The sequence below is a fragment of the Schistocerca cancellata genome, chromosome 3 (assembly GCF_023864275.1).
Source record: "Schistocerca cancellata isolate TAMUIC-IGC-003103 chromosome 3, iqSchCanc2.1, whole genome shotgun sequence".
NCBI lineage: Eukaryota > Metazoa > Arthropoda > Insecta > Orthoptera > Acrididae > Schistocerca > Schistocerca cancellata.
The window spans coordinates 764887168-764912341 of record NC_064628.1 but is presented as its reverse complement, the minus strand read 5'-3'; the positions used below and the strand labels follow the sequence as shown (position 1 = coordinate 764912341).

The 25174-nt window shown below is 44.5% G+C and overlaps 1 protein-coding gene across 1 annotated transcript in view; it reads left to right on the top strand.

The window, feature by feature from the left end:
* LOC126175792 (DENN domain-containing protein 5B) overlaps positions 1 to 25174 on the top strand; it is a 501428-nt gene that overhangs the window by 363810 nt on the left and 112444 nt on the right. The window contains exon 2 of the mRNA XM_049922773.1: positions 3782 to 3891. Coding sequence (XP_049778730.1) covers positions 3782 to 3891 — 110 coding nt within the window. The remainder of the gene's footprint in view (positions 1 to 3781; positions 3892 to 25174) is intronic.

The following is a 25174-nucleotide window of genomic DNA, read 5'->3' as shown; positions in this document are numbered from 1 at the left end:
TATGAATAATGGTGCTGGTGAGTGTGGGTTTTCTGTAGATTGTGAATTCATGTTTGTTGTTTCTCTTGTGTATAGTGAGATCTAAGAAATTAAGTTTTTCATCTGTTTGTGTTTCTATGGTGAATTGTATTTATGGGTGGATGGAGTTTATGTTATCATGAAGTTCTTTTATGCGGGACAGTGGTTCATCTATTAAGCAAATTATGTCATCTACATATCTGTACCAATATATTATTTTGTACTGTTTTGGTATTACTATTTTGTCAAAGATTTGTTTTTCTATTTGGTTGAGGAACATGTCAGCTAGGAGGCCACTGATTGGGGATCCCATGGGTAGTCCATCTTGTTGAGAGTAAAATCTGTTGTTGAATGTGAAGTAGTTCTGTTCTGTTCTGAGCCTGAGTATGGCTAATATTTCTTGTATGTTTGTTGTGGGTATGTTTCCTTGCAGTTGGAGGTTTCTTTCTGTTATGTTGATGGTTTCCTCTGTAGGGGTGTGTGTGTACATTGAAATTATATCAAATGAAACCAATGTTGCTGTGTTTGGTATGTTTTCATTTTTTATTTTTTCTATTAAGTCACTTGAGTTCTTTAGACTTCTGTTGTCAGTGTATTTGTATATTGTCTGTAGCAGAGTGTGTGTGTGTTTGGCTAAGTGGTATGTTGGTGCTTTGGTGAAGTTAATTAATGGACGTATGGGTATTCCGGATTTGTGAACTTTAGGCAATGATTTTAGGGTTGGGGCCTTGGGATTTTTCTGTATCATTTTTTTAATCTGTGTATCTGTGAAAATTGTTTCTATGTTTCTCAGGGTTTTCTGTAACTTACTTTGGTATCGGTTTGTTGGGTCACTTGTTAATTCTGTGATGTTGTTGCTTTGGATGAATTCTAATGTTTTGTGAATGTATTCCTGTTCGTTTATGACTACTATTGAATTACCTTTGTCAGATTTTGTGATGATGGCATTTTCTTGTGTTAATTTATTCTGTAGTTTTCTGTAGGTTTTTTCTTCAGGAGTCCTAGTGTTTTCTTTTATGGTGGTTTTGTTCTCTTTGATTATATTTCTTATTTCCTCAGCAACTAGTTCTCTTGTTAGGTTTGCATTAAATTCAGGTGTGTTTAGTTTTTCTTGTTGCTTTATGATGTTTTCAGTTTCTGTTATGATATTTTCTACTGTCCTATGTGACACCATTGTGTTAATGTTATGTTTGGGACCCTTTTCAAGTAGGCTGCTTTCTTGTTCAGATAATTTTATGTCTGTTAGATTAATCACTCTTTTGTGAAAGGTGTGTTTGCTGTATTGGTTCAAATGGGTCTGAGCACTATGGGACTCAACTTCTGAGGTCATTAGTCCCCTAGAACGTAGAACTACTTAAAGCTAACAACCTAAGGACATCACACACATCCATGCCCGAGGCAGGATTCGAACCTGCGACCGTAGCGGTCTCGCGGCTCCAGACTGCAGCGCCTAGAACCGCAGGCCACTTCGGCCGGCGCGTTGCATTGGTTCAAAATGGCTCTGAGCACTATGGGACTTAACATCTATGGTCATCAGTCCGCTAGAACTTAGAACTACTTAAACCTAGCTAACCTAAGGACATCACACAACACCCAGCCATCACGAGGCAGAGAAAATCCCTGACCCCGCCGGGAATCGAACCCGGGCGTGGGAAGCGAGAACGCTACCGCACGACCACGAGCTGCGGACTGTTGTATTGGTGGGTGTTAGTGTGATTTAACATTTTTGTGAGTTTCTTTTGTTGGATTGTCTGTTTTCTGCCTATTATGGTCTCAGTGTATGTTCTAACCCTGTATATTAGTTCGTCAAAAAATGGTGAGTATGTTGTGTGATTAGCTAATTCTAAATGCAATCTGTATAATTCAATATTCAGAGTCTGTTTTTTGGAATACAAAGACCGGATTTCTTGCTTTATCCACATGATTTCTGCCTTACGTTTTGTCTGCTGTGCTGCTGGTGACATGTTGTTTACAGTTATTGTTACATAGTTAGGTACAATTTTATATGCCAGACATAGTTTATTGAACTTAATGTTGAGTATGGTTTTATGAAGTCTGATGGTTGTGTTCTGATATTTGTTGAAGAGCTGCGATGGAAATACCTGGCTTGGTGTAGAAATAATTGTGAATTCATGTTTGTTGTTTCTCTTGTGTATAGTGAGATCTAAGAAATTAAGTTTTTCACATGAATTAAGTTTTTAACATGAATTCACAATCTACAGAAACCCACACTCACCAGCACCATTATTCATAACCAATCCAATCACCCCATAACCCACAAAGAAGCCAGCTTCAGATATTTACTTCACAGGCTAAACAAAATACCCATGAATAAGCATGACTACACACAAGAACTGAACACAATAAAACAAATTGCACAGGAGAATGGATATGACGCAAAGAGAGTAGACAAAATAAACTACAACTGTAGAGAGGGTGTTAGATAATGAACCTATGAGAGGGTGTTAGATGCATTCAGCGGCCGCCCATTTCCTCTGCAGGCGTGGGGGAAAATGGTAATAACTCTACTTCTAGGGCGAGTAGAACAATAATTCAAAGTTTACATTAAAGAGGAATGTTCCAATTAATTTTCGGTAGCAAAAAAAAAAAAATCGTAATTTTTTGGATTTGACCACCTCCGGCTCCCCGTAACTGAACGCCTTTGTTCGTGGCTTCAAAGGACCATGTATCAATCAGATTCATAGTTTCCGTAGTTTCATAAATATTTTGAGATGAATGCTAGTAAGGTTCCTTTGGAAAGTGACATGACTGGTTTTCTTCTCCCTTCTTGTTTATTTTGAGTTACGCTGTGTTTCTAACGACCTTGTCGCAAATAGTATGCTAAACACTAATCTTCCTTCGTTTCGTTGGTTCCACATGTTCGTAACGGAAGGCAGGTCTACACTCCACAGGTATCACAGCAGTAACAGATAAACTGTTCTCTACAATTCCTACATGATCAAAGTCAACATAGCGATCGTGACAGATATTCTGGAAGACTTTCTTGCTGTAATATTGTTACCGTATGTCAATTAGTAGTGGATCAGTCAGTCATAGGGTCGATCGTCCCAGGGCCGGCGAATATTAAAGGATGCCATCACCGAGAAGCCTCAGCGAACATTTTGTCTCTAACAAACGTTGTTCCTTATGCTGCGATCCATTAACCCTAGACGTTTGATGCAAAGACTTCGAAATAATCTGCATATTATCTTGCATCTGCTGCCTTAGAAACGTTTATGAAAACTGCACAATCAGCTACCACGCCTATATTCACGCACAGTGACACAGAAATTGAATTCTGAGAATATATTTCAGTGATGCTACTAGTTGGCCATCTCTGTTGTTACTTAATTGGCCGTAAGAGATTGAAGCGCTGTCCTAACTTAATGAACTATGTTTCCTACAATTATTACTCTATAAAGCCAGTTATTGTGCTTTTATCTAGAGTTTGGAATCTGAGCGACTTGTTCATTGAAACTGAAAGAACAAATGTCCACGTTAAGTGTGTTTTAAAAGCTCTGTTTTCACATTTGCTTATTTTTCTATCCATTCCATCCTGTTCTGCTTTTGCTCTTTCCTTGTGGATCTCGAGTAAAAATACATTTTCCAGAAAAGTATAAAATACTCTCTAATTATTCATATAGAAATACAAGGTACTGTGTACAAAAGCAGCAGGTACCCCCACAATCTGTTGAATATCTTCATTAACTGTACTTGTTAATTTGCTTGTAAATTTAAAGCAGCATTTATCTTTTTCTTTCAGGAGACAACTTGCAAACTACGCCTTTGGATCGTTCGTACAAAGCACAAGTACTTGCTCATTACCCAGACAATGTTCCTTGGAATCCATTTGATGAAAATGCTGTTTGCATGGTAAGAATTTCCTACCTATTTAGAAATCACTGGTTCACAAATTAAAATTTTGCAGACACTATGCATATGGTAACTAAATCTGTTTTACACAATTTAGAATTGTTAACCAACGAGTTGGCGAGGATGGAGAAAAGCGATGTACAAGTTCTACATAAAATTAAAAAGTTTCTTAATAAAATCTCTTAATAGTCAAGATTGCAAGTGAATATCAAGTTATGACTAATTTCAGCTGATTTCACAGCCATCTTCTCATGGATTATAAAAACATATCCAGTGTTGCATCATAGAATGCGGTTAACCCACAAAGCCAGCGTAGACGCTCATTTAGGAGAGGAATCTCAGTAAAAATAATGGCATATATCCCTGCGATAAAATAAAAGGTACTCAAGACTCAACTTGGGGACTTGGATACCTGTTATTTTATCACAGTGGTTTATGCCATTTTTACTGACATCCCTCTCTTAATGAGCGTCCAATCAGACGTTGTGGCGTGGCCTCATTATACGTGTAGACACTGCACATGTTTTTACAAATAATTTTTCGAAGTATGTATTTCCATCCAGCTACGTGAACATACGATGCATTCGAACAGTTTCCTAGAACAGTGAAAGCACAACTTCACAGTACTCTGCTACTAAAGCAAAGTTTCTATTCGTATTGTCAGCAGGGGCCCAGCGCAAATGCATAACTCTGAGAACAGGCTTTCATATGGCTGTGAAACAAAGATGATGCCAACTACAATGATGACAATTTGTTTTAGAGTCCTTTTGAAATTTTATTTAATGTCCTTTTGCAACTACAAATTAATGTAGCCAGTTGTCAAAATATAGCTCTGAGCACTATGGGACTTAACTTCTGAAGTCCCCTAAAACTTAAAGCTACTTAAACCTAGCTAACCTAAGGACAACACACACATCCATGCCCGAGGCAGGATTCGAATCTGCGACTGTAGCGGTCGCGCAGTACCAGACTGAAGCGCCTAGAACTGCTCGGCTACTCCGACCGGCGCCAGTTGTCAGTTACTATGACTAGTTATAGTAGTTTGTAGTTTTAGTTGATATTCATAACAGACATGGTCAAGCCTTAACATAAAATGCACTAACTGAAAAAAAAGTCGCAACACCAAGAAGGAGCTGTGCGACATAAACGAAAGTTGGTAGGCGTGTTTCTACATTTGAAAGATGATATCTTTACAAAATTGCCCCAGTCGCATTAAGAGTGAAGTTTGCAGCGCCACTATGAGGATACAAATCAGCTTTGCTTTAAATACACCCTGTAACGGTCGTGATTGTTAGTTATCTTTGAGATAGGACGTGGTGTACTGATGTTTGTCAATAACGCCCATAAGGCGACGAAGACGCCACTATCAGCACCGCACTGAGTTTGACGGAAGGACTACGAGAAGCCGGAAGTTCCTCCTGCGATTCTGCTGAAAGATTTGAATGCCGGACGCCCCTTCGCCAGTAGCTTCAGTAGCGATCCCTCAGGTAAGGGACGCCCTTCCTCGTACTTCTGTCCGCTTTCGAACTGCCGTCTCCATATCTTACTCGATACAACCAGTACGTAAGGGACCTTCTTCTTCGACATCTTGGCGAAATACAGAGCGTCTTTTCCGAAATCGAAATATTTATAACTTTTGGGAAACGAAAGCAATTCCGACGATTATGGTTCAAATGGCTCTGAGCACTATGGGACTCAACTGCTGAGGTCATTAGTCCCCTAGAACTTAGAACTAATTAAACCTAACTAACCTAAGGACATCACAAACATCCATGCCCGAGGCAGGATTCGAACCTGCGACCGTAGTGGTCTTGCGGTTCCAGGCTGCAGCGCCTTTAACCGCACGGCCGACGATTATGTCAGTATGTAATTAGTTCTGCCAAGTATAAATATACATCCCTCTGTCCGTACGGTAGCTTCCTTTCACGCTTACTGATTGCGGTAGAAACAGTCCATCGCCATGAGAGCAACAAAAAAGGAACGATGTAAAGAGAATGCGAATGTACGCTAATCATTTCTTTTTGATCACTGCATTTGTGCCAACTTTAATTACTACAACTGCATGCCCAAAAGATAGTAAGGAAAGAAGAAATAGGTATGTAAATGTTTGAAAAAGAAGAACGACGTACTCCATATTAATTTACTTTCTAAAATCCGATACCCTTGCGGCGAAACATTAGTTAATGAAGTGTTGCGGGACAATGTTCAAAACCTACCCGAAAGTACGTTCATAAACAGAGATAAGAACATATATGATTGACATGTCATCTAAAGTCGACGTACTATTTTAAAACGTTAGAAATAAGGAAATGAAGTAATACAGAATGCTGTGCTTATAACGTACATTGTTGTTCTACATTGTTTAGTTCTGGTATTTACAGGGTCACAGAGAAAACATCCTAGGTTTTGGAGGGAAAAGCCGTAATTTTAATGATCTGCACTACAACAGAAACAAGAAGCACAACTTAGGGAAAAATAATGTAATGTGTGTTCCAGCTCACAAGCAACCATGAAGCAGGTAGTTCTTGTGACTTAGTATGGACAGAGGTTATATTCGACAACCGGAATAAATTAATAACTGGCTCCTTTTACCGACCCCCGGTCTCAGATGAAACAGTTACTCAACATTTCAAAGAAAACTCGAGTCTCATCGCAAATAGGTACTCTACTCATACAATTATAGTTGGCAGTGACTTCAATCTACCTTCCGTATGTTGACAAAAATACATTTTCAGTCCATATTGTGATAGAAAACAAAACAAAAAAAATGGCTCTGAGCACTATGGGACTCAACATCTTAGGTCATAAGTCCCCTAGAACTACTTAAACCTAACTAACCTAAGGACATCACACACACCCATGCCCGAGGCAGAATTCGAATCTGCGACCGTAGCAGTCCCGCGGTTCCGGACTGCAGCGCCAGAACCGCACGGCCACCGCGGCCGGGCCGGCCGAAGTGGCTGTGCGGTTAAAGGCGCTGCAGTCTGGAACAGCAAGACCGCTACGGTCGCAGGTTCGAATCCTGCCTCGGGCATGGATGTTTGTGATGTCCTTAGGTTAGTTAGGTTTAACTAGTTCTAAGTTCTAGGGGACTAATGACCTCAGCAGTCGAGTCCCATAGTGCTCAGAGCCATTTGAACCACCGCGGCCGGCATAGAAAACAACTTCCGTAATTGTTCTAAATGCTTTTTTTTAAAAAAAATTATTTTGAGCAATTAGTTCACGAGGCCATTCAAATTGTAAATGGTTACGAAAACACACTTGACGTCTTAGCCACAAATAATTCTGAGCATCACGACGGATACAGGGATTAGTGAACACACAGTCGCAGCGAAGCTCAGTTCCCTAACAAACAAATTCACTGAAACTAAACGCGAAATATATCTATACATAAAAGCAACTAAAAATTCCGTTGACGTCTTTCTAAGAGACAGTCCAATCCTTCCAAACTATGACCATGTGGCTTAAGTTCAGAGAGATAGTATCAACAGCACTCGAGAGATTCATACCAAATAAATTAATAACAGACGGCACTGACCCCCATGGTACACAAAAAACACGACAGAAAGCTGCTGCAAGAGCACCGAAAAAGGCACGTATAATTTAGACGAATGCAAAATCTCCAAGATTGGCGAAGTTTTACTGTGGCTCGAAATTTGGTGCGGATTTCAATGGGAGATGCATTTAATAGTTTTCACAATGAAACTCTTTCTAGAAATGTGGCGGAAAATCCATAGAGATTCTGGTCTTATGTTAAGTAAACCAGCGGAAAGGCTCAGTAAGTACCTTTACTGCGGGTCGGCCGGCGGGTGAGGTCTCCCCCTCCTCCTCAAAGGACCCAACCCTTCAGAGCAGGTAAAATCGTGGCAAATGTCCGCGCACCGAAAGATTTGGCAGGAATGTAGCCACTGTACTCGTACATGATTGGTGGCAGCGGTGGTGACGAGAATGTGCGGCCATAAGAACAGGCTCTGGGTGGCCACGTGGCACGACCGAGAGGGAAGACCATCCTATGCGGCGTATGGTTCTGGCGCATCGTACCGCATCTGCAGCAGCAAGCAGCTCGAGCAGCAGTTGGCACCACAGTGACATAACGAACTGTTACAAATCGGTTACTTCAAGGGCAGCTCTGAGCCGGACGCGCTGTAGCGTGCGTTCCAGCGACTCGTAACCACCGGCGTTTGCGATTTCACTGGCGTCAAGCGTGACGTTATTGGAGGGGAGGGTGGAGGTCTGTCGTGTTTGCTGATAAAAGCTAGTTGTGCCTCGGTGCAGTGATGACTGTGTTTCCGTTAGGAGGAAGCCAGTTTAGGGCCTGCAACCAACCTGTCTGCATGCCAGACACACTGGACCTACACCTGCAGTTATTGTCCTGGACGCGATTTCGTGTGCCAGCAGGGGCACTCTCGTTGTTATCCCACGCACTCTGAATGCAAAGTTGTTTATCAGTCTGGCGATTCGACCTGTCGTGCGCCCATTCATGGATAGTGTTCGAGGGAGTGTTTTCCAACAGGATAACGCTCGCCCACATACCACCGTTGTAACCCAACATGGCTGTTGCCTCGGACTCCTCGACCACCAGATCTGTCTGCTCTTGAGTTCATATGGGTCATCATCAGACGACAATTCCATAGTCATCGGCAAACCGCATTAACCGGCCCTGTACTGACCGACGAAGTACAACAAGCAAGGAACTCTATCCCACAAGCAGACCGGTGTGGCCGTGCGGTTAAAGGCGCTTCAGTCTGGAACCGCGTGACCGCTACGGTCGCAGGTTCGTATCCTGCCTCGGGCATGGATGTGTGTGATGTCCTTAGGTTAGTTAGGTTTAAGTATTTCTAAGTTCTAGGGGACTTATGACCACAGATTTTGAGTCCCATAGTGCTCAGAGCCATTTGAACCTATCCCACAAACATATATCCGGCACCTATACAACACAACGCATACACGTTTTTACGCTACCATTCAACGGTCTGGCGGTTACACGGGTTATTAATGTAGGCCTACTAGCATTTCACATTTGCGTCGGCTTATATCGCGATAACGTTAACTTGTCGCCTTGCTGTGTTAATCACTTAAATATTGCCTAGAAAAATGCACTACTGGCCATTAAAATTGCTACATCACGAAGATGACGTGCTACAGACGCGAAATTTAACCGACAGGAAGAAGATGCTGTGATATGCAAAAGATTACCTTTTCAGAGCATTCACACAAGGTTGGCGCCGGTAGCGACACCTACAACGTGCTGACATGAGGAACGTTTCCAACCAATTTCTCATACACAAACAGCAGTTGACCGGTGTTGCCTGGTGAAACGTTGTTGTGATGCCTCGTGTAAGGAGGAGATATGCGTACCATCACGTTTCCGACTTTGATAAAGGTCGGATTGTAGCCTATCGCGATTGCGGTTTATCGTATCGCGACATCGCTGCTCGCGTTGGTCGAGATCCGATGACTGTAAGCAGAATATGGAATCGGTGCGTTCACGAGGATAATACGAAACGCCGTGCTGGATCCCAACGGCCTCGTATCACTAGCAGTCGAGATGACAGGCATCTTATCCGCATGGCTGTAACGGATCGTACAGCCACGTCTCGATCCCTGAGTCAACAGATGGGGACGTTTGCAAGACAACAACCATCTGCACGAACAGTTCGACGACGTTTGCAGCAGCATGGACTATCAGCTCGGATGAATCCAGGTTCTGTTTACAGCATCATGATGGTCACATCCGTGTTTGGCGACATCGCGGCGAACGGACATTGGACGCGTGTATTCGTCATCGCTATACTGGCGTTATCACCCGGCGTGATGGTATGGGGTGCCATTGATTACACGTCTCGGTCACCTCTTGTTCGTATTGACGGCGCTTTGAACAGTGGACGTTACATTTCAGATGTGGCTCTACCCTTCATTCGATCCCTGCGAAACCCTACATTTCAGCAGGATAATGCACGACCGCATGTTGCAGGTCGTGTACGGGCCTTTCTGGATACAGAAAATGTTCGACTGCTGCCCTGGCCAGCACATTGTCCAGATCTCTCACCAATTGAAAGCGTATGGTCAATGGTGGCCGAGCAACTGACTCGTCACAATACGCCAGTCACTACTCTTGATGAACTGTGGTATCGTGTTGAAGCTGATGGGTAGCTGTACCTGTACACGCCATCCAAGCTCTGTTCGACTCAATACCCAGGCGTATCAAGGCCGTTATTACGGCCATTGGTGGTTGTTCCGGGTACTGATTTCTCAGGATATATGCACCCAAATTGCGTGAGAATGTAATCACGTGATACCCGTTTATTATCAGCATTTCTTCTTGGTGAGCAATTTTAATGGCCAGTAGTATATATTCCCAAAATTTCATTAATTTCATTGTCATTTGGTGTTCGTTTTTTCCGTCGGTGTATTTGCATTTCAAGTTATATTATTAATTCTAATTTCTGGCAATTTTTGTAATAGGTTACTTAATTTATAAGGTTTTTTTGGCCTGTCATTAAAGGTGGAGAGAGGGGGGGGGGGGGTAGAAAGGAAGAGGAAAGGAAAGGAGCTACTGATGTCAGACTCATCGGGACTTCATGCGGAATCAGCAGACCATTGAAAATGTGTGGCGGAGCAGGACTCGAACCCAGGTTTTCCTGCCTACTAGGCAGTTGCGTTAACCAGAATACCATCCAGTCACAGTGCTTACCGCAAGTGTGTGGACTATCTCGGCACGCTCCCCAGCTGACCCATACTCCTACCTTGTGCCACCTCTCTGTAGTCACCGTCCATGCCCTTCATACTCGCTAACTTTAGATTGTCACTGGAAGTCGAACGTCAGTGTCCGAAAGAACAGACACCACGCATCCATATAATTGATTCGCCTCGATGGAACGTGAATCTACAACATTTAATGCGGATGCACATTTACGTTCGACTTCCAGCGGCAGTCTAAAATTAGCGAGCATGGAGGACCTGGATGGGGCTGCAGATAGGTGGAACAAAGTGGGAGTGTGGCTCAGCCGGGAACGTGCCGAGATAGTCCGAACAATTGCAATAAACACTGTGTCCGGGTGGTACTCTGGTTAAGGCAACTGCCTAGTAAGCAGGAGGTCTCGGGGTCGAGTCTTGGTCTGGCACATATTTTCACGTGTCGCTTCAGATTCTGCATAAAGCCCCGATGCAACTGATTTCATTAGTTCCTTTCCTTTCCACTCCTTTGTACCACCTCCCCCCCCCCCCTCCTTCCAGGCTTCAGTTTACTTAATATGTATCACAGCTGCAGATTCCGCGTGGTTTTTGCTCTTTCGGACATGTTGGGAAGTGGTGGGGAGGCAGGTAGAAACTCGCTAACACATTCAGTAGATTCACCATTGCCGCCATTGAGTCGTCGCACTACTGCAAAGATGAATGACGTAGTCTAAGAAACCAGTGGACGTTACTAAAACTCAACAAAGCGTAAGGGCCTATTGTAATCTCTGGTAGGTTCCACATAGAATTTGTGAATACTGGGTGATCAAAAAGTCAGTATAAATTTGAAAACTTAATAAACCACGGAATAATGTAGATAGAGAGGTAAAAACACACATGCTTGGAATGACATGGGGTTTTATTAGAACCAACAAAAAAAAAGTATTGCTAGACGCGTGACCGATCTCTTGCGCGCGTCGTTTGGTGATGATCGTGCTCAGCCGCCACTTTCGTCATGCTTGGCCTCCTAGGTCACCAGACGTGGGGTGCGATTATTGGCTTTGGGGTTACCTGAAATCGCAAATGTGTCGTGATCGACCGACATCTCTAGGGATGCTAAAACACAACATCCGACGCCAATGTCCTCATCATAACTCCGGACATGCTATACACTGCTGTTCACAACATTATTCCTCGACTACAGCTATTGTTGAGGAATGATGGTGGACATATTGAGCATTTCCTGTAAAGAACATCATCTTTGCTTTGTTTTACTTTGTTATGCTAATTATTGCTATTCTGATCAGATGAAGCGCCATCTGGCGGACATTTTTTGAACTTTTGTATTTTTTTGGTTCTAATAAAACCCCATGTCATTCCAAGCATGTGTGACAAATTGTACCTCTCTATCTACATTATTCCGTGATTTATTCAGTTTTCAAATTTATAATGACTTTTTGATCACCCGGTATATTAGTTCCACTCTTGACAATAATTTACCAAAGAATCCTTGGGCGCAGAACTGTTCTCTGGGATTGGAAGGTCACAACCATCTATAAAAGTGGCAGCACAGTTGATCAATAGAACTACCATCATATATCATTCTCATATACACTCCTGGAAATTGAAATAAGAACACCGTGAATTCATTGTCCCAGGAAGGGGAAACTTTATTGACACATTCCTGGGGTCAGATACATCACATGATCACACTGACAGAACCATAGGCACGTAGACACAGGCAACGGAGCGCCCGCATCTCGTGGTCGTGCGGTAGCGTTCTCGCTTCCCACGCCCGGGTTCCCGGGTTCGATTCCCGGCGGGGTCAGGGATTTTCTCTGCCTCGTGATGGCTGGGTGTTGTGTGCTGTCCTTAGGTTAGTTAGGTTTAAGCAGTTCTAAGTTCTAGGGGACTGATGACCATAGATGTTAAGTCCCATAGTGCTCAGAGCCATTTGAAGCCACAGGCAACGGAGCATGCACAATGTCGGCACTAGTACAGTGTATATCCACCTTTCGCAGCAATGCAGGCTGCTATTCTCCCATGGAGACGATCGTAGAGATGCTGGATGTAGTCCTGTGGAACGGCTTGCCATGCCATTTCCACCTGGCGCCTCAGTTGGACCAGCGTTCGTGCTGGACGTGCAGACCGCGTGAGACGACGCTTCATCCAGTCCCAAACATGCTCAATGGGGGACAGATCCGGAGATCTTGCTGGCCAGGGTAGTTGACTTACACCTTCTAGAGCACGTTGGGTGGCACGGGATACATGCGGACGTGCATTGTCCTGTTGGAACAGCAAGTTCCCTTGCCGGTCTAGGAATGGTAGAACGATGGGTTCGATGACGGTTTGCATGTACCGTGCACTATTCAGTGTCCCCTCGACGATCACCTGTGGTGTACGGCCAGTGTAGGAGTCGCTCCCCACACCATGATGCCGGGTGTTGGCCCTGTGTGCCTCGGTCGTATGCAGTCCTGATTGTGGCGCTCACCTGCACGGCGCCAAACACGCATACGACCATCATTGGCACCAAGGCAGAAGCGACTCTCATCGCTGAAGACGACACGTCTCCATTCGTCCCTCCATTCACGCCTGTCGCGACACCACTGGAGGCGGGCTGCACGATGTTGGGGCGTGAGCGGAAGACGGGACCGTAGCCCAGCTTCATGGAGACGGTTGCGAATGGTCCTCGCCGATACCCCAGGAGCAACAGTGTCCCTAATTTGCTGGGAAGTGGCGGTGCGGTCCTCTACGGCACTGCGTAGGATCCTACGGTCTTGGCGTGCATCCGTGCGTCGCTGCGGTCCGGTCCCAGGTCGACGGGCACGTGCACCTTCCGCCGACCACTGGCGACAACATCGATGTACTGTGGAGACCTCACGCCCCACGTGTTGAGCAATTCGGCGGTACGTCCACCCGGCCTCCCGCATGCCCACTATACGCCCTCGCTCAAAGTCCGTCAACTGCACATACGGTTCACGTCCACGCTGTCGCGGCATGCTACCAGTGTTAAAGACTGCGATGGAGCTCCGTATGCCACGGCAAACTGGCTGACACTGACGGCGGCGGTGCACAAATGCTGCGCAGCTAGCGCCATTCGACGGCCAACACCGCGGTTCCTGGTGTGTCCGCTGTGCCGTGCGTGTGATCATTGCTTGTACAGCCCTCTCGCAGTGTCCGGAGCAAGTATGGTGGGTCTGACACACCGGTGTCAATGTGTTCTTTTTTCCATTTCCAGGAGTGTATTTGTAGCAGACTTATAGAAGATATTTTGACTTAAAGTATTATATACCCTGAAATTCCATGGCAACCAGCATCAGTGCCTAAAACATTGATAATCCTCTCTTGATATCCTAACTGCCATATGTAAACGCAAATAGCTGGATTATGTGTTCCTAGACTTTTGAAGAGCTTTAGATTCTACCAAACAAAAAGGATTCATAAGGTATATTTAACTAGGTTTGCAGCTGGATTGAAAATTTATTGACAGGTTGCAAACAGTACTTTATGCAAAGTGGAGAGTAATCCACGAATTGAGAGGTACTATATTGTGTGCATCAGTGAAATATAATAGGACCATTACCACACTTATTAATTCCGTGATGGTGGTACAGACTTTCAGGGATGATGGAAAAGGGTAATGTATCAGTGTTAGGTAATGGACCCTGGTACAGAAACGACGAAGTCGAATGTAATAAGTGAGTGTGTGTTCATGGCATAAACCAGGTTCATTATTTATACACCTACTGGTTCAGTTTCAAAAGGAGCGGTAGACTTTGGTCTCAGAATAAGCATAGCAAACCAGTATGACTTCACTATGTCGGCCAAAGGATGATAATACTCTCGAAACTGGTTGTTGATTAAAATAGGGTGATTCCTTGATGATGTTACAAATTTTCAGGGATGATGCAGAAGCGTACAAGTACCTATTTGAAGTCAGGGACGCTAGTCCGGAAACGACCAAGTCGAAAGGTATAAGCGAAAATCTATTTGAGGTCAGGGACTGTAGTCCAGAAACATCCAAGTCGAAAGGTATTAGAAAAAATCTACTCAAGCTACGCTCTAGCCTCGCACAGTGCTCAAAATGAGGGCCCCAACTTCTGAACCCTCATCATGACTTAAGAATTCTCATTGAATATTCCCCAATACCCTGAGATAATTTCTCCTGTTGATGAACTAGTAACGGCGCACTTAGCTTGATGTCAGAGAGACTGAAAGTCCTAAGTCTATGGAACAGTAATTGTGAATTCCATTTACATGACACGCAAAATCGTGACGCGTTCCACATTTTTACCAGTGCTACTCTCGCCACCCTCTGGTAGAGTACATTCAGGAGTCCATCTATGCCCTGGAACAGTCCCGCCGTTCCATGGTGTTTGTGTGGACCCGAGGGCACTTCGGAATCCCTGGAAACGAACTTGCCGACAGGCTGGTTAAACAGGCGACACGGAAACCGCTTCTGGAGATAGGCATCTCCGAAGGTGACCTGCGTTCTGTCTTACACAGCAGGGTTTTCCAGCTTTGGAAGACGGAATGGCATAACAGCACGCACAACAAACTGCGTGTCATTAAGGAGACTGTGAATGTGTGGAAGTCTTCCATGCAGGCTTCTCGCAGGGAATCGGTTGTCCTCTGCCGGCTCCGCATTGGCCATACGTGGCTAACGCATGGTCACCTACTCCGTCGCGAGGACCCACCTCAGTGTCGCTGTGGCTCCCAAATGACAGTCGTCCACCTCTTGCTGGACTGCCCGCTTTTAGCCGCTCTGAGGCATACTTTTAACTTTCCCAGCATCCTGCGTTCGCTGTTGGGCGATAATGCCTCCACAACAGCTTTAGTTTTACGTTTTATCCGTGAAAGTGGGTTTTATACATCTATGTAGGTTTTAGCGCATGTCCTTTGTCCCTCTGTGTCCTCCGCCCTAGTGCTTTTAGGGCGGAGGTTTTAATGTGTTACAGAGTGTGGCTGGCTTTCCCTTTTTATTCTCGTGGTTGGCCAGCCACTGTAATCTTGCTTTCATGTTTTACTCTCTTCTGTTTCTAGCGTCTCTCTGTTGTTTTCTTGTCCTCTTTTGTTCCTTTTAGTATTCGTTGCCTTCCCTTCGTTCTTGTGGCTTTTCCTTTCTTTCCGTTTTGTGTTATATGTTTCGTCCGTTTTATTCTGACACTTGTGGCATTGTTTTATTAGGAACAAGGGACCGATGACCTCGTTGTTTGGTCCCTTCTCCCGCCTTTAAACCAACCAACCAATCCATTTACTCGCACAAGTTTCTCAACCTGCTACATTTACGACAGTTGTTCCAAATGACGTCCCCCAGCGTCAGTGCAGGCACGGTAGCGTCGCACAAAGTTCTGTCGTACCCGTTCTGATATCCCCGGTGTCGTTTCAACAGTGTCGCAGAAGCGAGAATTCGTGTCAGGAGATCGTCTTTAGTCTCGACAGACGTCTCGTACACCCATCTTTTCACATGGCCCCACAAGAAGTAATCAAGTAGGGTGAGATCAGGTGAACGCACTGGCCACCGGACATGACTTCCTATCCCTATCCACTTTTCAGGGTAAGTCTGGTCCAGGAGTTTACGATGCCTCAGTCAAAAGCGAGGTTGGGCTCCATCGTGATGAAACCACATTAGTTGACGAATAACAGTGGGGTATGTTCCAGAAACCCTCTAGTATGGTTCAAATGGCTCTGAGCACTATGGGACTCAACTGCTGTGGTCATAAGTCTCCTAGAACTTAGAACTACTTAAACCTAACTAACCTAAGGACAGCACACAACACCCAGCCATCACGAGGCAGAGAAAATCCCTGACCCCGAAAAAACCCTCTAGTATGTCTCTGATCAACATTGTGTACAGTGGTGCATTTAAGTGGGGAGATAAGAAACGAGCCTAGTACATAACCACTAACTATGCCTGCCCACACGTTGACTGATAACCTATGTCGATGGCTCTTCATAATTGTAGCGTGGGAATTCTCATCGGCCAAAAAATAACTATTGCAACTATTTAGCATTCCGTCTTTGATGAAAGAGGCTTCATCCGTGAAAAGTATTCGTACATACGCAGGAAAGTGGGAATCGACTGTCACGCGCTACAAGAACCGCTGGATGAACACGACAGAAGCTCGGAAGTCAGCAGGAGTCAAAGCACGCACTTTCTGTGTATGGTGGGGGCATGGGTGCATTTCTCGTAATACAACACAGTAGTCTGTGAAACATTCATTGCACATGCAATTGATCGAGTGGTGATTGCAGGCGCCTCATTTACTCTAAAAGCACTGCTCCTTCGAAGTCGGGAGGCTTTCAGTAAGTAATGCAGTATCTTTTCTTCCTCTGCCATTTTACGCCGAAAAAGAAAGGCGGAATCTGTTATGGGACATCTTAGAAGATTCTCGCTTCAGCTTCTACAGTTTTATGAAGTTCCGATAGGTGACGGAATTTATGTAGCCTTCAAAATGTCGTCTGTAACAGAGATGCGTTGCAAGTAGCGAACTGCCATTGAGTTGCACTTGGCGAAAAATCAGGGCATCGCAGATATTCATAGGCGCTTGCAGAATGTCCACGGAGACCTGTCAGTGAACAAATGCACGATGAGTCGTTGGCGAGGCGTCTGTCATAATCGCAGCAAGGTCGCGTAAACCTCTTCGATTTCCAGCGTGCTGGCCAACCGCACACAGTTGTGACTCCTGCCATCTTGGAACGTGCGGACACTCTCATTCGAGATGATCGACAGATCACAAACAAACACCTCGCTGACGGCGGATGTGGCCGTGCGGTTCTAGGCGCTTCAGACCACTACGGTCGCAGGTTCGAATCCTGCCTCCGGCATGGATGTGTGTGATGTCCTTAGGTTTAAGTAGTACTAAATTTTAGGGGACTGATGCCCTGATGTTAAATCCCGTAGTGCTCAGAGCCATTTGAACCAAACACCCGGACGTCTCTGTTGGTAGTACTGACACACTCGTCCACCAGTTGGCGTACTCCAAGGTGTGTGCCCTCAGGGTCCTTGCCGCCTAAGACCATACAGAACAACTAAGGATCACCTGTGCGGAACTGCGTGCGTGTTACGAGGCTGATCGTTACAAGTTTTTTTGTCGAAAATCATCACAGACGATGAAACACGGGTTCATCACTACGAATCGGAAACAAAATGGTGATCCATGGAGTGGCGCCACAACAGGTCTCCTCCGAAGAAAAATTTAAGTCTACCCTCAGCCGGTAAAGTCGTTTTGAAACGGACTCTGAGGGGGTTATTTTGTTTTATATTCTGCCTTACAGTGCAACAACCAACTCTGTAATGTATTGTGCTTCCTCACGAAACTGAGGAAACGGCTTCAGTGAATTCGTCGCCAGAAAAATGCAAACGAACTTCTCCGTGACAACGTAAGGCCACAGACAAAGTTACTCTGTGGTAAGGCTTCACACAACTCTGCGCACCCGAGAGGAGCTCACAAAACGTCGTTGGTCAGTTCTTGCTCATCCACCCTACAACTCGGATCTCGCACATTCCGACTTACATCTTTTCGGCCGCGGGAAACAGTACATGGGTGACAGAGAGGATATTGATGCAGAAAGACGTTCGCTCTGACGTCGACCAGTAGGGTGGTACCATGCGGGCACACAGCCCTCCCAGTAAGGTGGCGTAAGGCAGTCGGATTGAAAGGAGGTTATGTTCAAAAGTAGGGTTTGTAACCAAAGGAGTGGGAAATAATATGGAGCAATGGAGTCCTGAATAAAACGAACCTACTTCTAGAAAAGAAAGTGGTGCTTTATTTATTGAACATTCCTCATAGTTCGTCGTCCTTCTCGGTCGTTGCACTGTTGTTCCAATTGCCCTGTTTCACCTAATCGTTGGAACTGGCTTGAAAACATGATGTGAGCCGGATACCTTCTACATGGATATTTGGTCCTGTAAAATCTTTCCGCTTCTCTGTCCGTTCTATTTCCGTGCTCATACACGAAAATCATATCTGCATTTTTTTAAAAAATTTAATGACTTTCCGGTCGCGCCCATTCAGCCATCTTAGTAATGGAAAGACAATACGATAGCACATTGAAGACGATTTTCATGTCAGTTACGACGATACGAACGTAAGGACAACACAACACCCAGTCCCCAAGTGGAGAAAATGTCCGACCCGGCCGGTAATCGAACCGGGGCCTCCAGCCGTTGTGGCCGAGCGGTTCTAGATGCTTCAGTCCGGAACCGCGCGACCGCTACGGTCGCAGGTCCGAGTCCTGCCTCGGGCATGGATGTGTGTGATGTCCTTAGGTTAGTTAGGTTTAAGTAGTTCTAAGTTCTAGGGGACTGATGACCTCAGATGTTAAATCCCATAGTGCTCAGAACCATTTAAACCATTTGAACCGGGGTCCGTTTGGTTGGCAGTTACATCACAGGGTACGATTCCGTTTGGTTGGCAGTTACATCACAGGGTACGATTCCGTTTGGTTAGTCCTGATCGATGTTAGTGCTTTATGGTGTATGCCATAAAATGTATTACCCAAAACTGAATATGCTTCATTATCAGGTTTTGAGGTAAGAAAATTGCAGGTACAGCTGCCAGCCAGTTGAAACAAACAAATCTGTTACCAGTTTTTGGACGAAGTTGTGTGACCTTGCGTAAAAATGGAGCCATTTCTGCACATCATTGACTCGTGGGATTGGCAAACTATTCCTCCTTATACGACGGCCTGGTTGTTGATGAATCAACACCGACGTGTTCATTAAAAGTAATTCCCCGAAATTCTATGCCGTCTTACGACGTATTCCTTTACTGACATGTGACGCTTTATATTAGCCCATTTCAGAAGTGCCCAATTTTCCTCACACAGCAGACTGAAAACACAAGTAGAAGCGATGCAATTATACAATACATACCTGGATCCGTAATCAACTGCAGGCTCCAGCTTTCAGAAAATGCTTTGATGTACTTAGTTTGCCGCGAAATTGTCGCCACATCGCGAGGTATTTAGCAACGTCAACAATGTTGCTTTTCCTAATGATATTCTTACACTATGGGATATGTGCCTTCACATGATGCACGTGGTGCTGTTGAATTATTACTCTTTGAATGTCTTTATGATATACACTCAGGTGACAGAAGTCGTGGGATAGCGATATGCACATGTATATATGGCGGTAGTATCGCGTACACAAGGTGTAAAAGGGCAGTGCATTGGCGGAGCTGTCATTTGTTCTCAGATGATCCTTGTGAAAATGTGCTGGACGTGATTATTGCCGCACGACAGGAATTAATAGGCTCTGTACGCGGAATGGTAGTTGGAGCTAGACGCATGGGACATTCTGTGTCGGAAATCGTTAGGGAATATAATATTCCGAGATTCGTAGTGTGAAGAGCGTGCCGAAAATACCAAATTTCAGGCATTACCTCTCACCGCGGACAACGCAGTGTCCGACGGCCTTCATTTAACGACCGAAAGCAGCGGCATTTGCGTAGAGTTGTCAATGCTAACAGAAGCAAGCCGGCCGTGGTGGCCGAGCGGTTCTAGGCGCTTCAGTCCGGAACTGCGCGGCTGCTACGGTCGCAGGTTCGAATCCTGCCTCGGGCCTGAATGTGTGTGATGTCGTTAAGTAGTTCTAAGTTCTGGGGACTGATGACCTCAGATGTTAAGTCCCATAGTGCTCAGAGCCATTGTAACAGAAGCAACTCTGTGTGAAATAATAGCAGAAATCAGTGTCGTAACTTTAGAATAGTGCGGCGAAATTTGGCTGTAGTGGGCTGGGGCAGCAGACGAATGACTCGAGTGCGAGACGACATCGCCTGTAGCGCTTCTCTTGGGCTAGTGACCATATCGGTTCGACCGTAGAAGACTGGAGAAGTGTGGCGTGGTCAGATGAGTCTCGATTTCAGTTGGTAAGAGCTGACGGTAGGGTGCGAATGTAGCGCAGACCCCACGAAGCTATGGACCCAAGTTGTCAAGAAGGCAGTGTGTAAGATGGTGGTGGCTTCATAATGGTGTGGGCTGTGTTTACGTGGTATGGACTGGATCCTCTGGTCAAATTAAACCAATTATTGGCTGGAAATGGTTATGTTCGGCTACTTGAAGGCCATTTGCAGCCATTCATGGTGTTCATGTTCGCAAACAACGATGGAAGTGTTATGAATGACAATGCGCCATATCAACAGGCTACAATTGTTCACGAGTGCTTTGAAGAACATTCTGGACAGTTCGAGCGAATGATTTGGCCACCCAGATCGCCCTACATGAACAGATACCACGCATTCGCCTCGATGAGCCACAAGTCCACCACATCCATTGCGGCTGCACAGTTATTTTCGACATTCTGCGGGAATCTCCAAGCAGTGAGCATGGAGGACATGGACGGGGAATGCGGATAGGTGATGCTGATAGCAGATTTGTTTGTTTCAACTGGCTGGCAGCTGTATCTGCAACTTTCTCACCTCCAAAACCTGATAATGAAGCATATTCAGTTTTGGGGAGTACGTTTCATGGCATAAACCATAAAGCACTAACATCGATCAGGACTAACCAAACGGAATCGTACCCTGTGATGAAACTTGCAGACACTGCTAACCAAACGGGCCCCTGCTCAAATGGTTCTGAGCACTATGGGACTTACATCTGAGGTCATCAGTCCCTTAGAACTTAGAACTATTTAAACCTAATTAACATAAGGACGTCACACACATCCATGCCCGAGGCAGGATTCGAACCTGCGACCGTAGAGGTCGCGCGGTTCCGGACTGAAGTGCCGAGAACCGCTCGGCCACAGCGGCCGGCGACCCCGGTTCGATTCCCGGCCGTTTCGGAGATCTCCACTCGGGGACTGGGTGTTGTGTTGTCCTTATGTTCGTATCGTCGTTACTGACATGAAAATCTTCAGTACGCTATCGTATTGTATTTCCATTACTAAGATGTGAGTTGACCTGAAGGCGTGCCGAGATAGACCGCGCAACTCTGATAAACCCTGTGTCGGGTGGTGCAGTGGTTAAGGCAACTGCCTAGCAAGCAGGAGATCCAGGGATCGAACCCCGGTCCACCAGACATTTTCACTCATATGAAGTCCCCATGCAGCTGACATCAAAATTTCCTGCCCATTCGTTTCTCCCACTCGACCTTCAGTTTGCATAATAAGTATCACAACTGCAGATTCCACATGGTATCTCTTCTTTCGGCCATGTCCAAAAGAAGAGACACCAGCACTCACATAAAGAACTATTCCGATAGCTGAATCGAAGATCGTTGTTACTTGAAGGGTAGATAAACTTTGTCTCTATTTACAAGATTGTCAGTTGAAGCCCGCATCTCGTGGTCGTGCGGTAGTGTTCTCGCTTCCCACGCCCGGGTTCCCGGGTTCGATTCCAGGCGGGGTCAGGGATTTTCTCTGCCTCGTGATGGCTGGGTGTTGTGTGCTGTCCTTTGGTTAGTTAGGTTTAAGTAGTTCTAAGTTCTAGGGGACTTATTACCACAGCAGTTGAGTCCCATAGTGCTCAGAGCCATTTGAACCATTTTGTCAGTTGAATTTCAGTGTTGTCTTTTAAAACGTAGTCCCAATAGCGAGGTGCAGGGGCAACAGTTAGTCTCTCTTCATACAATATTTTATTTCCCTCAGTAAGACAGTGCTCTGCCAACGCAGATTCCTCAGGTTGAAATAAACGTCTTTGGCATTGGTGTTCAATGCATTGGTCCTGAGTGGTACGGATTGTTTGACCAACATAAGCTTTCCCATAATGGCAGGGGATTTTGAACACGCTGGACTTCCTCAGTCCCAAGTTGTTATTTAGTGAGCCGAGGAGCGCTCTACACTTGGCTAGCGGACGAGAAACACTATCTCCTATATTTTTAAAATTCTTCCAATGTTAGAAGATACGCTCCCAGGAAAACATCGTATTTCCAATTTTGTATCCCACCTGGAAGGGGTTTTGTGGGTCTGCTCCTGAAAACTGAAAGGCTGGCCAAATGAAGGGAGCGAGTAGGAGCAGGTGAGGTACAACACGTCGGTACTGCAAGTAAGTAAAAGTGGTTTACTGGTGCATGAATGTATACAGAGGCATACATAACTTTGTACAGATGAGCACGTAGGTGCGAAGACTTAGTATTCGTAAGTAGTGCAAAGTCTCTCTATGAAGTGAAGCTGAAGCGAAGTGTCCCGGCCGTCTGCTCTTGATCAAAATGTTAGGATGTGCAGCGGCCAGTGATCTCCTCATACAATAGAGATCACTGGCAGCGGCGCTTGTAGAGTTGAACAGTGTCGGCTAGAGAGCGCTGTCGTCGGTGTCGGTGTCGTAGTGCCCACCTACGAACTTGGACCTACACCGTGGCATCCTAGCTACCAATACCACATCCAATTCTATTGTTTTTATACAACGATTGAAATCTTTGTGTCTTGGTTCCTCAGATTTGCTTGTCAGCCTAGATGTAATATTGCTTTTTACCTAGGTTCCTCTTGAAGAATCCTTGAAGTTAATTGGAGAAAAACTGGGCGAGGAAACAAGTAAGCTTTGTCACCATGTGCTGACGTCTACGTATTTTTTACTCGGTGATATTTTTTTTTAATAAACAGATGGAGTGGCTATGGGGAGCCTATGGTCCCCAGTGGGCGCCAATTTATTGATTTTGAAGACACGTCGCTGAGGTAGGCTTTTTTAAAACCTACTTGTTTTGGGAGGTACATCGACGATACGTTCATTATAGGACATATGGGAGAGACACTCTTAACTGTTTCCTAGATCATTTTAATTGCCTTCATCACAATGGGGGTTGAAAGGGATGGAAAGCTTCAGTTTCTAGATGTCTTGGTTTACAGAAATTATTATGGCCCACTAGGACACAGTGTTTATCGAAAGCCCACACACACGGACCGTTCCCTGCGTTCATTGTGCTGTCGTTCATTGTTACAGTGCACGGGGGTTGTGCATACTTTGACACGAAGGGCTTATTACATTTCAGACACCATAAGATTGACACAAGAACTGAGGACTCTACAGACAAACAGATCCCTTATGCTTTCCAGTTTGGACCTTCGCGGGAACCACTAGAACAAGAGGGCAATAAAAGCTTTTGAAATATGGTGCTACAGAAGAATGGCGAAGATCAGATGGGTAGATCGTATAAGTAATGATTTGGTAATGAATAAAATATGGGCGAAAAGAAATTTGCGACATAACTTGACTGAAAGAAGGGATCAGTTGATAGGACACAATCTGAGATATGAAGGAATCATCAGTTTAGTATTGAGGGAAATGTGAGGGATAAGAAAGGGAGACCAAGAGATAAATATAGTGAGGAGGTTCATATGGGAGAGGGTTCCAGTACCTATTTGAACAAGAAAAAAGAGTCTTGCCTTGCATACAGTAGAGTGAAAAGCTCCATCAAATACATCTTTAGACTGAAGATCAAAACAACAACAATAGGACCAGTAGGTATTACAGTCATGTAATCCAAAAATTAGATATGTAAAGTTAAATGAATAGATAGTAGTAAAAGTTGGATAAAGCTTCTGCTACTTCACCTTCTTGTTCACTGAACTTTTTGAAGTTGACACCAATAAATTGGTTGCCTTTCTCAAACTGAATGTAGATTGTTTTTATCATTCATTTCATATCACTTTCTGTACTTTTGATTTTCCATACACCTAGATTATGGCTCTGTTTGTATATGTTGTAAAGCAATATACAGTTTGATAACTGTCACTTTTATGTCATAAAGTCACTTCGATGCATTATTGATGTACAACAAATCTGTCTTGCTACAGTCTTCCTATTGGATTCACACCTACAACTAACCAGTAAATGTCATCCATGAACAAGTTTCTTGTGACTGTTGCATGCAAATCATAAGACTCTTGAATGCTTCCCTTGATCAACACCTTGAAAAGAAATTAATTCTGGATCATATTCTTATTTTCTGTCAATGGGACTACACACTATTCTTGCTAAGTATAAGGACTTTATTAATAGTTACAGCAATGTTTAGTTTATTTAACTGCTGATGAGGAATTGACAAGAAAGTGTTGAACTTTGCACCCACTTACCACCTCCTCCCACCAAACATGTACTTCTCACATCTACAGTGTGACTTCTGGTTATTTGAGGTTTTATTGGCTTTTAAAATAAAAGATTTGTCAAGAGAAAATTGGCATTGATACTGAATTGATACTCAAAAATTGTAGATCTGCTTGTTCATCTGGTTTCATTTTTGTCACCATCACAGAGTTTGGTGCTCATTTCTTTCCTGATGATGATAGTGACATGATGTAGTGTCCTATGGGTCAGGCAAGCATGTTTTCACTACCCGCAAATGCTTTGATATCATGCATCTTGATTTTATGCCAAGCTGTTCTGTTGATGACTGGAACAAGGTGTGACAGCATCTCAGCAATATGATGTGCTGGAGCAACAGGAGTGCTCACTCTCTTAACATAGCAGTTGTATCTAATTCATTTTCTTTTGAGTGTACAGTTGTATGCTAATGTATGTCATATTGTATACAGTATCCTGTATGCATATTGTCTGCAGTATTGTATTTTTATTGAAACCATTAATGTAATATTGTATATCTTGTATTTATATGTTTTCAGTATTGTTTGTTTGACTTGCCCTATGTTACAGTACAACCTTTGTAC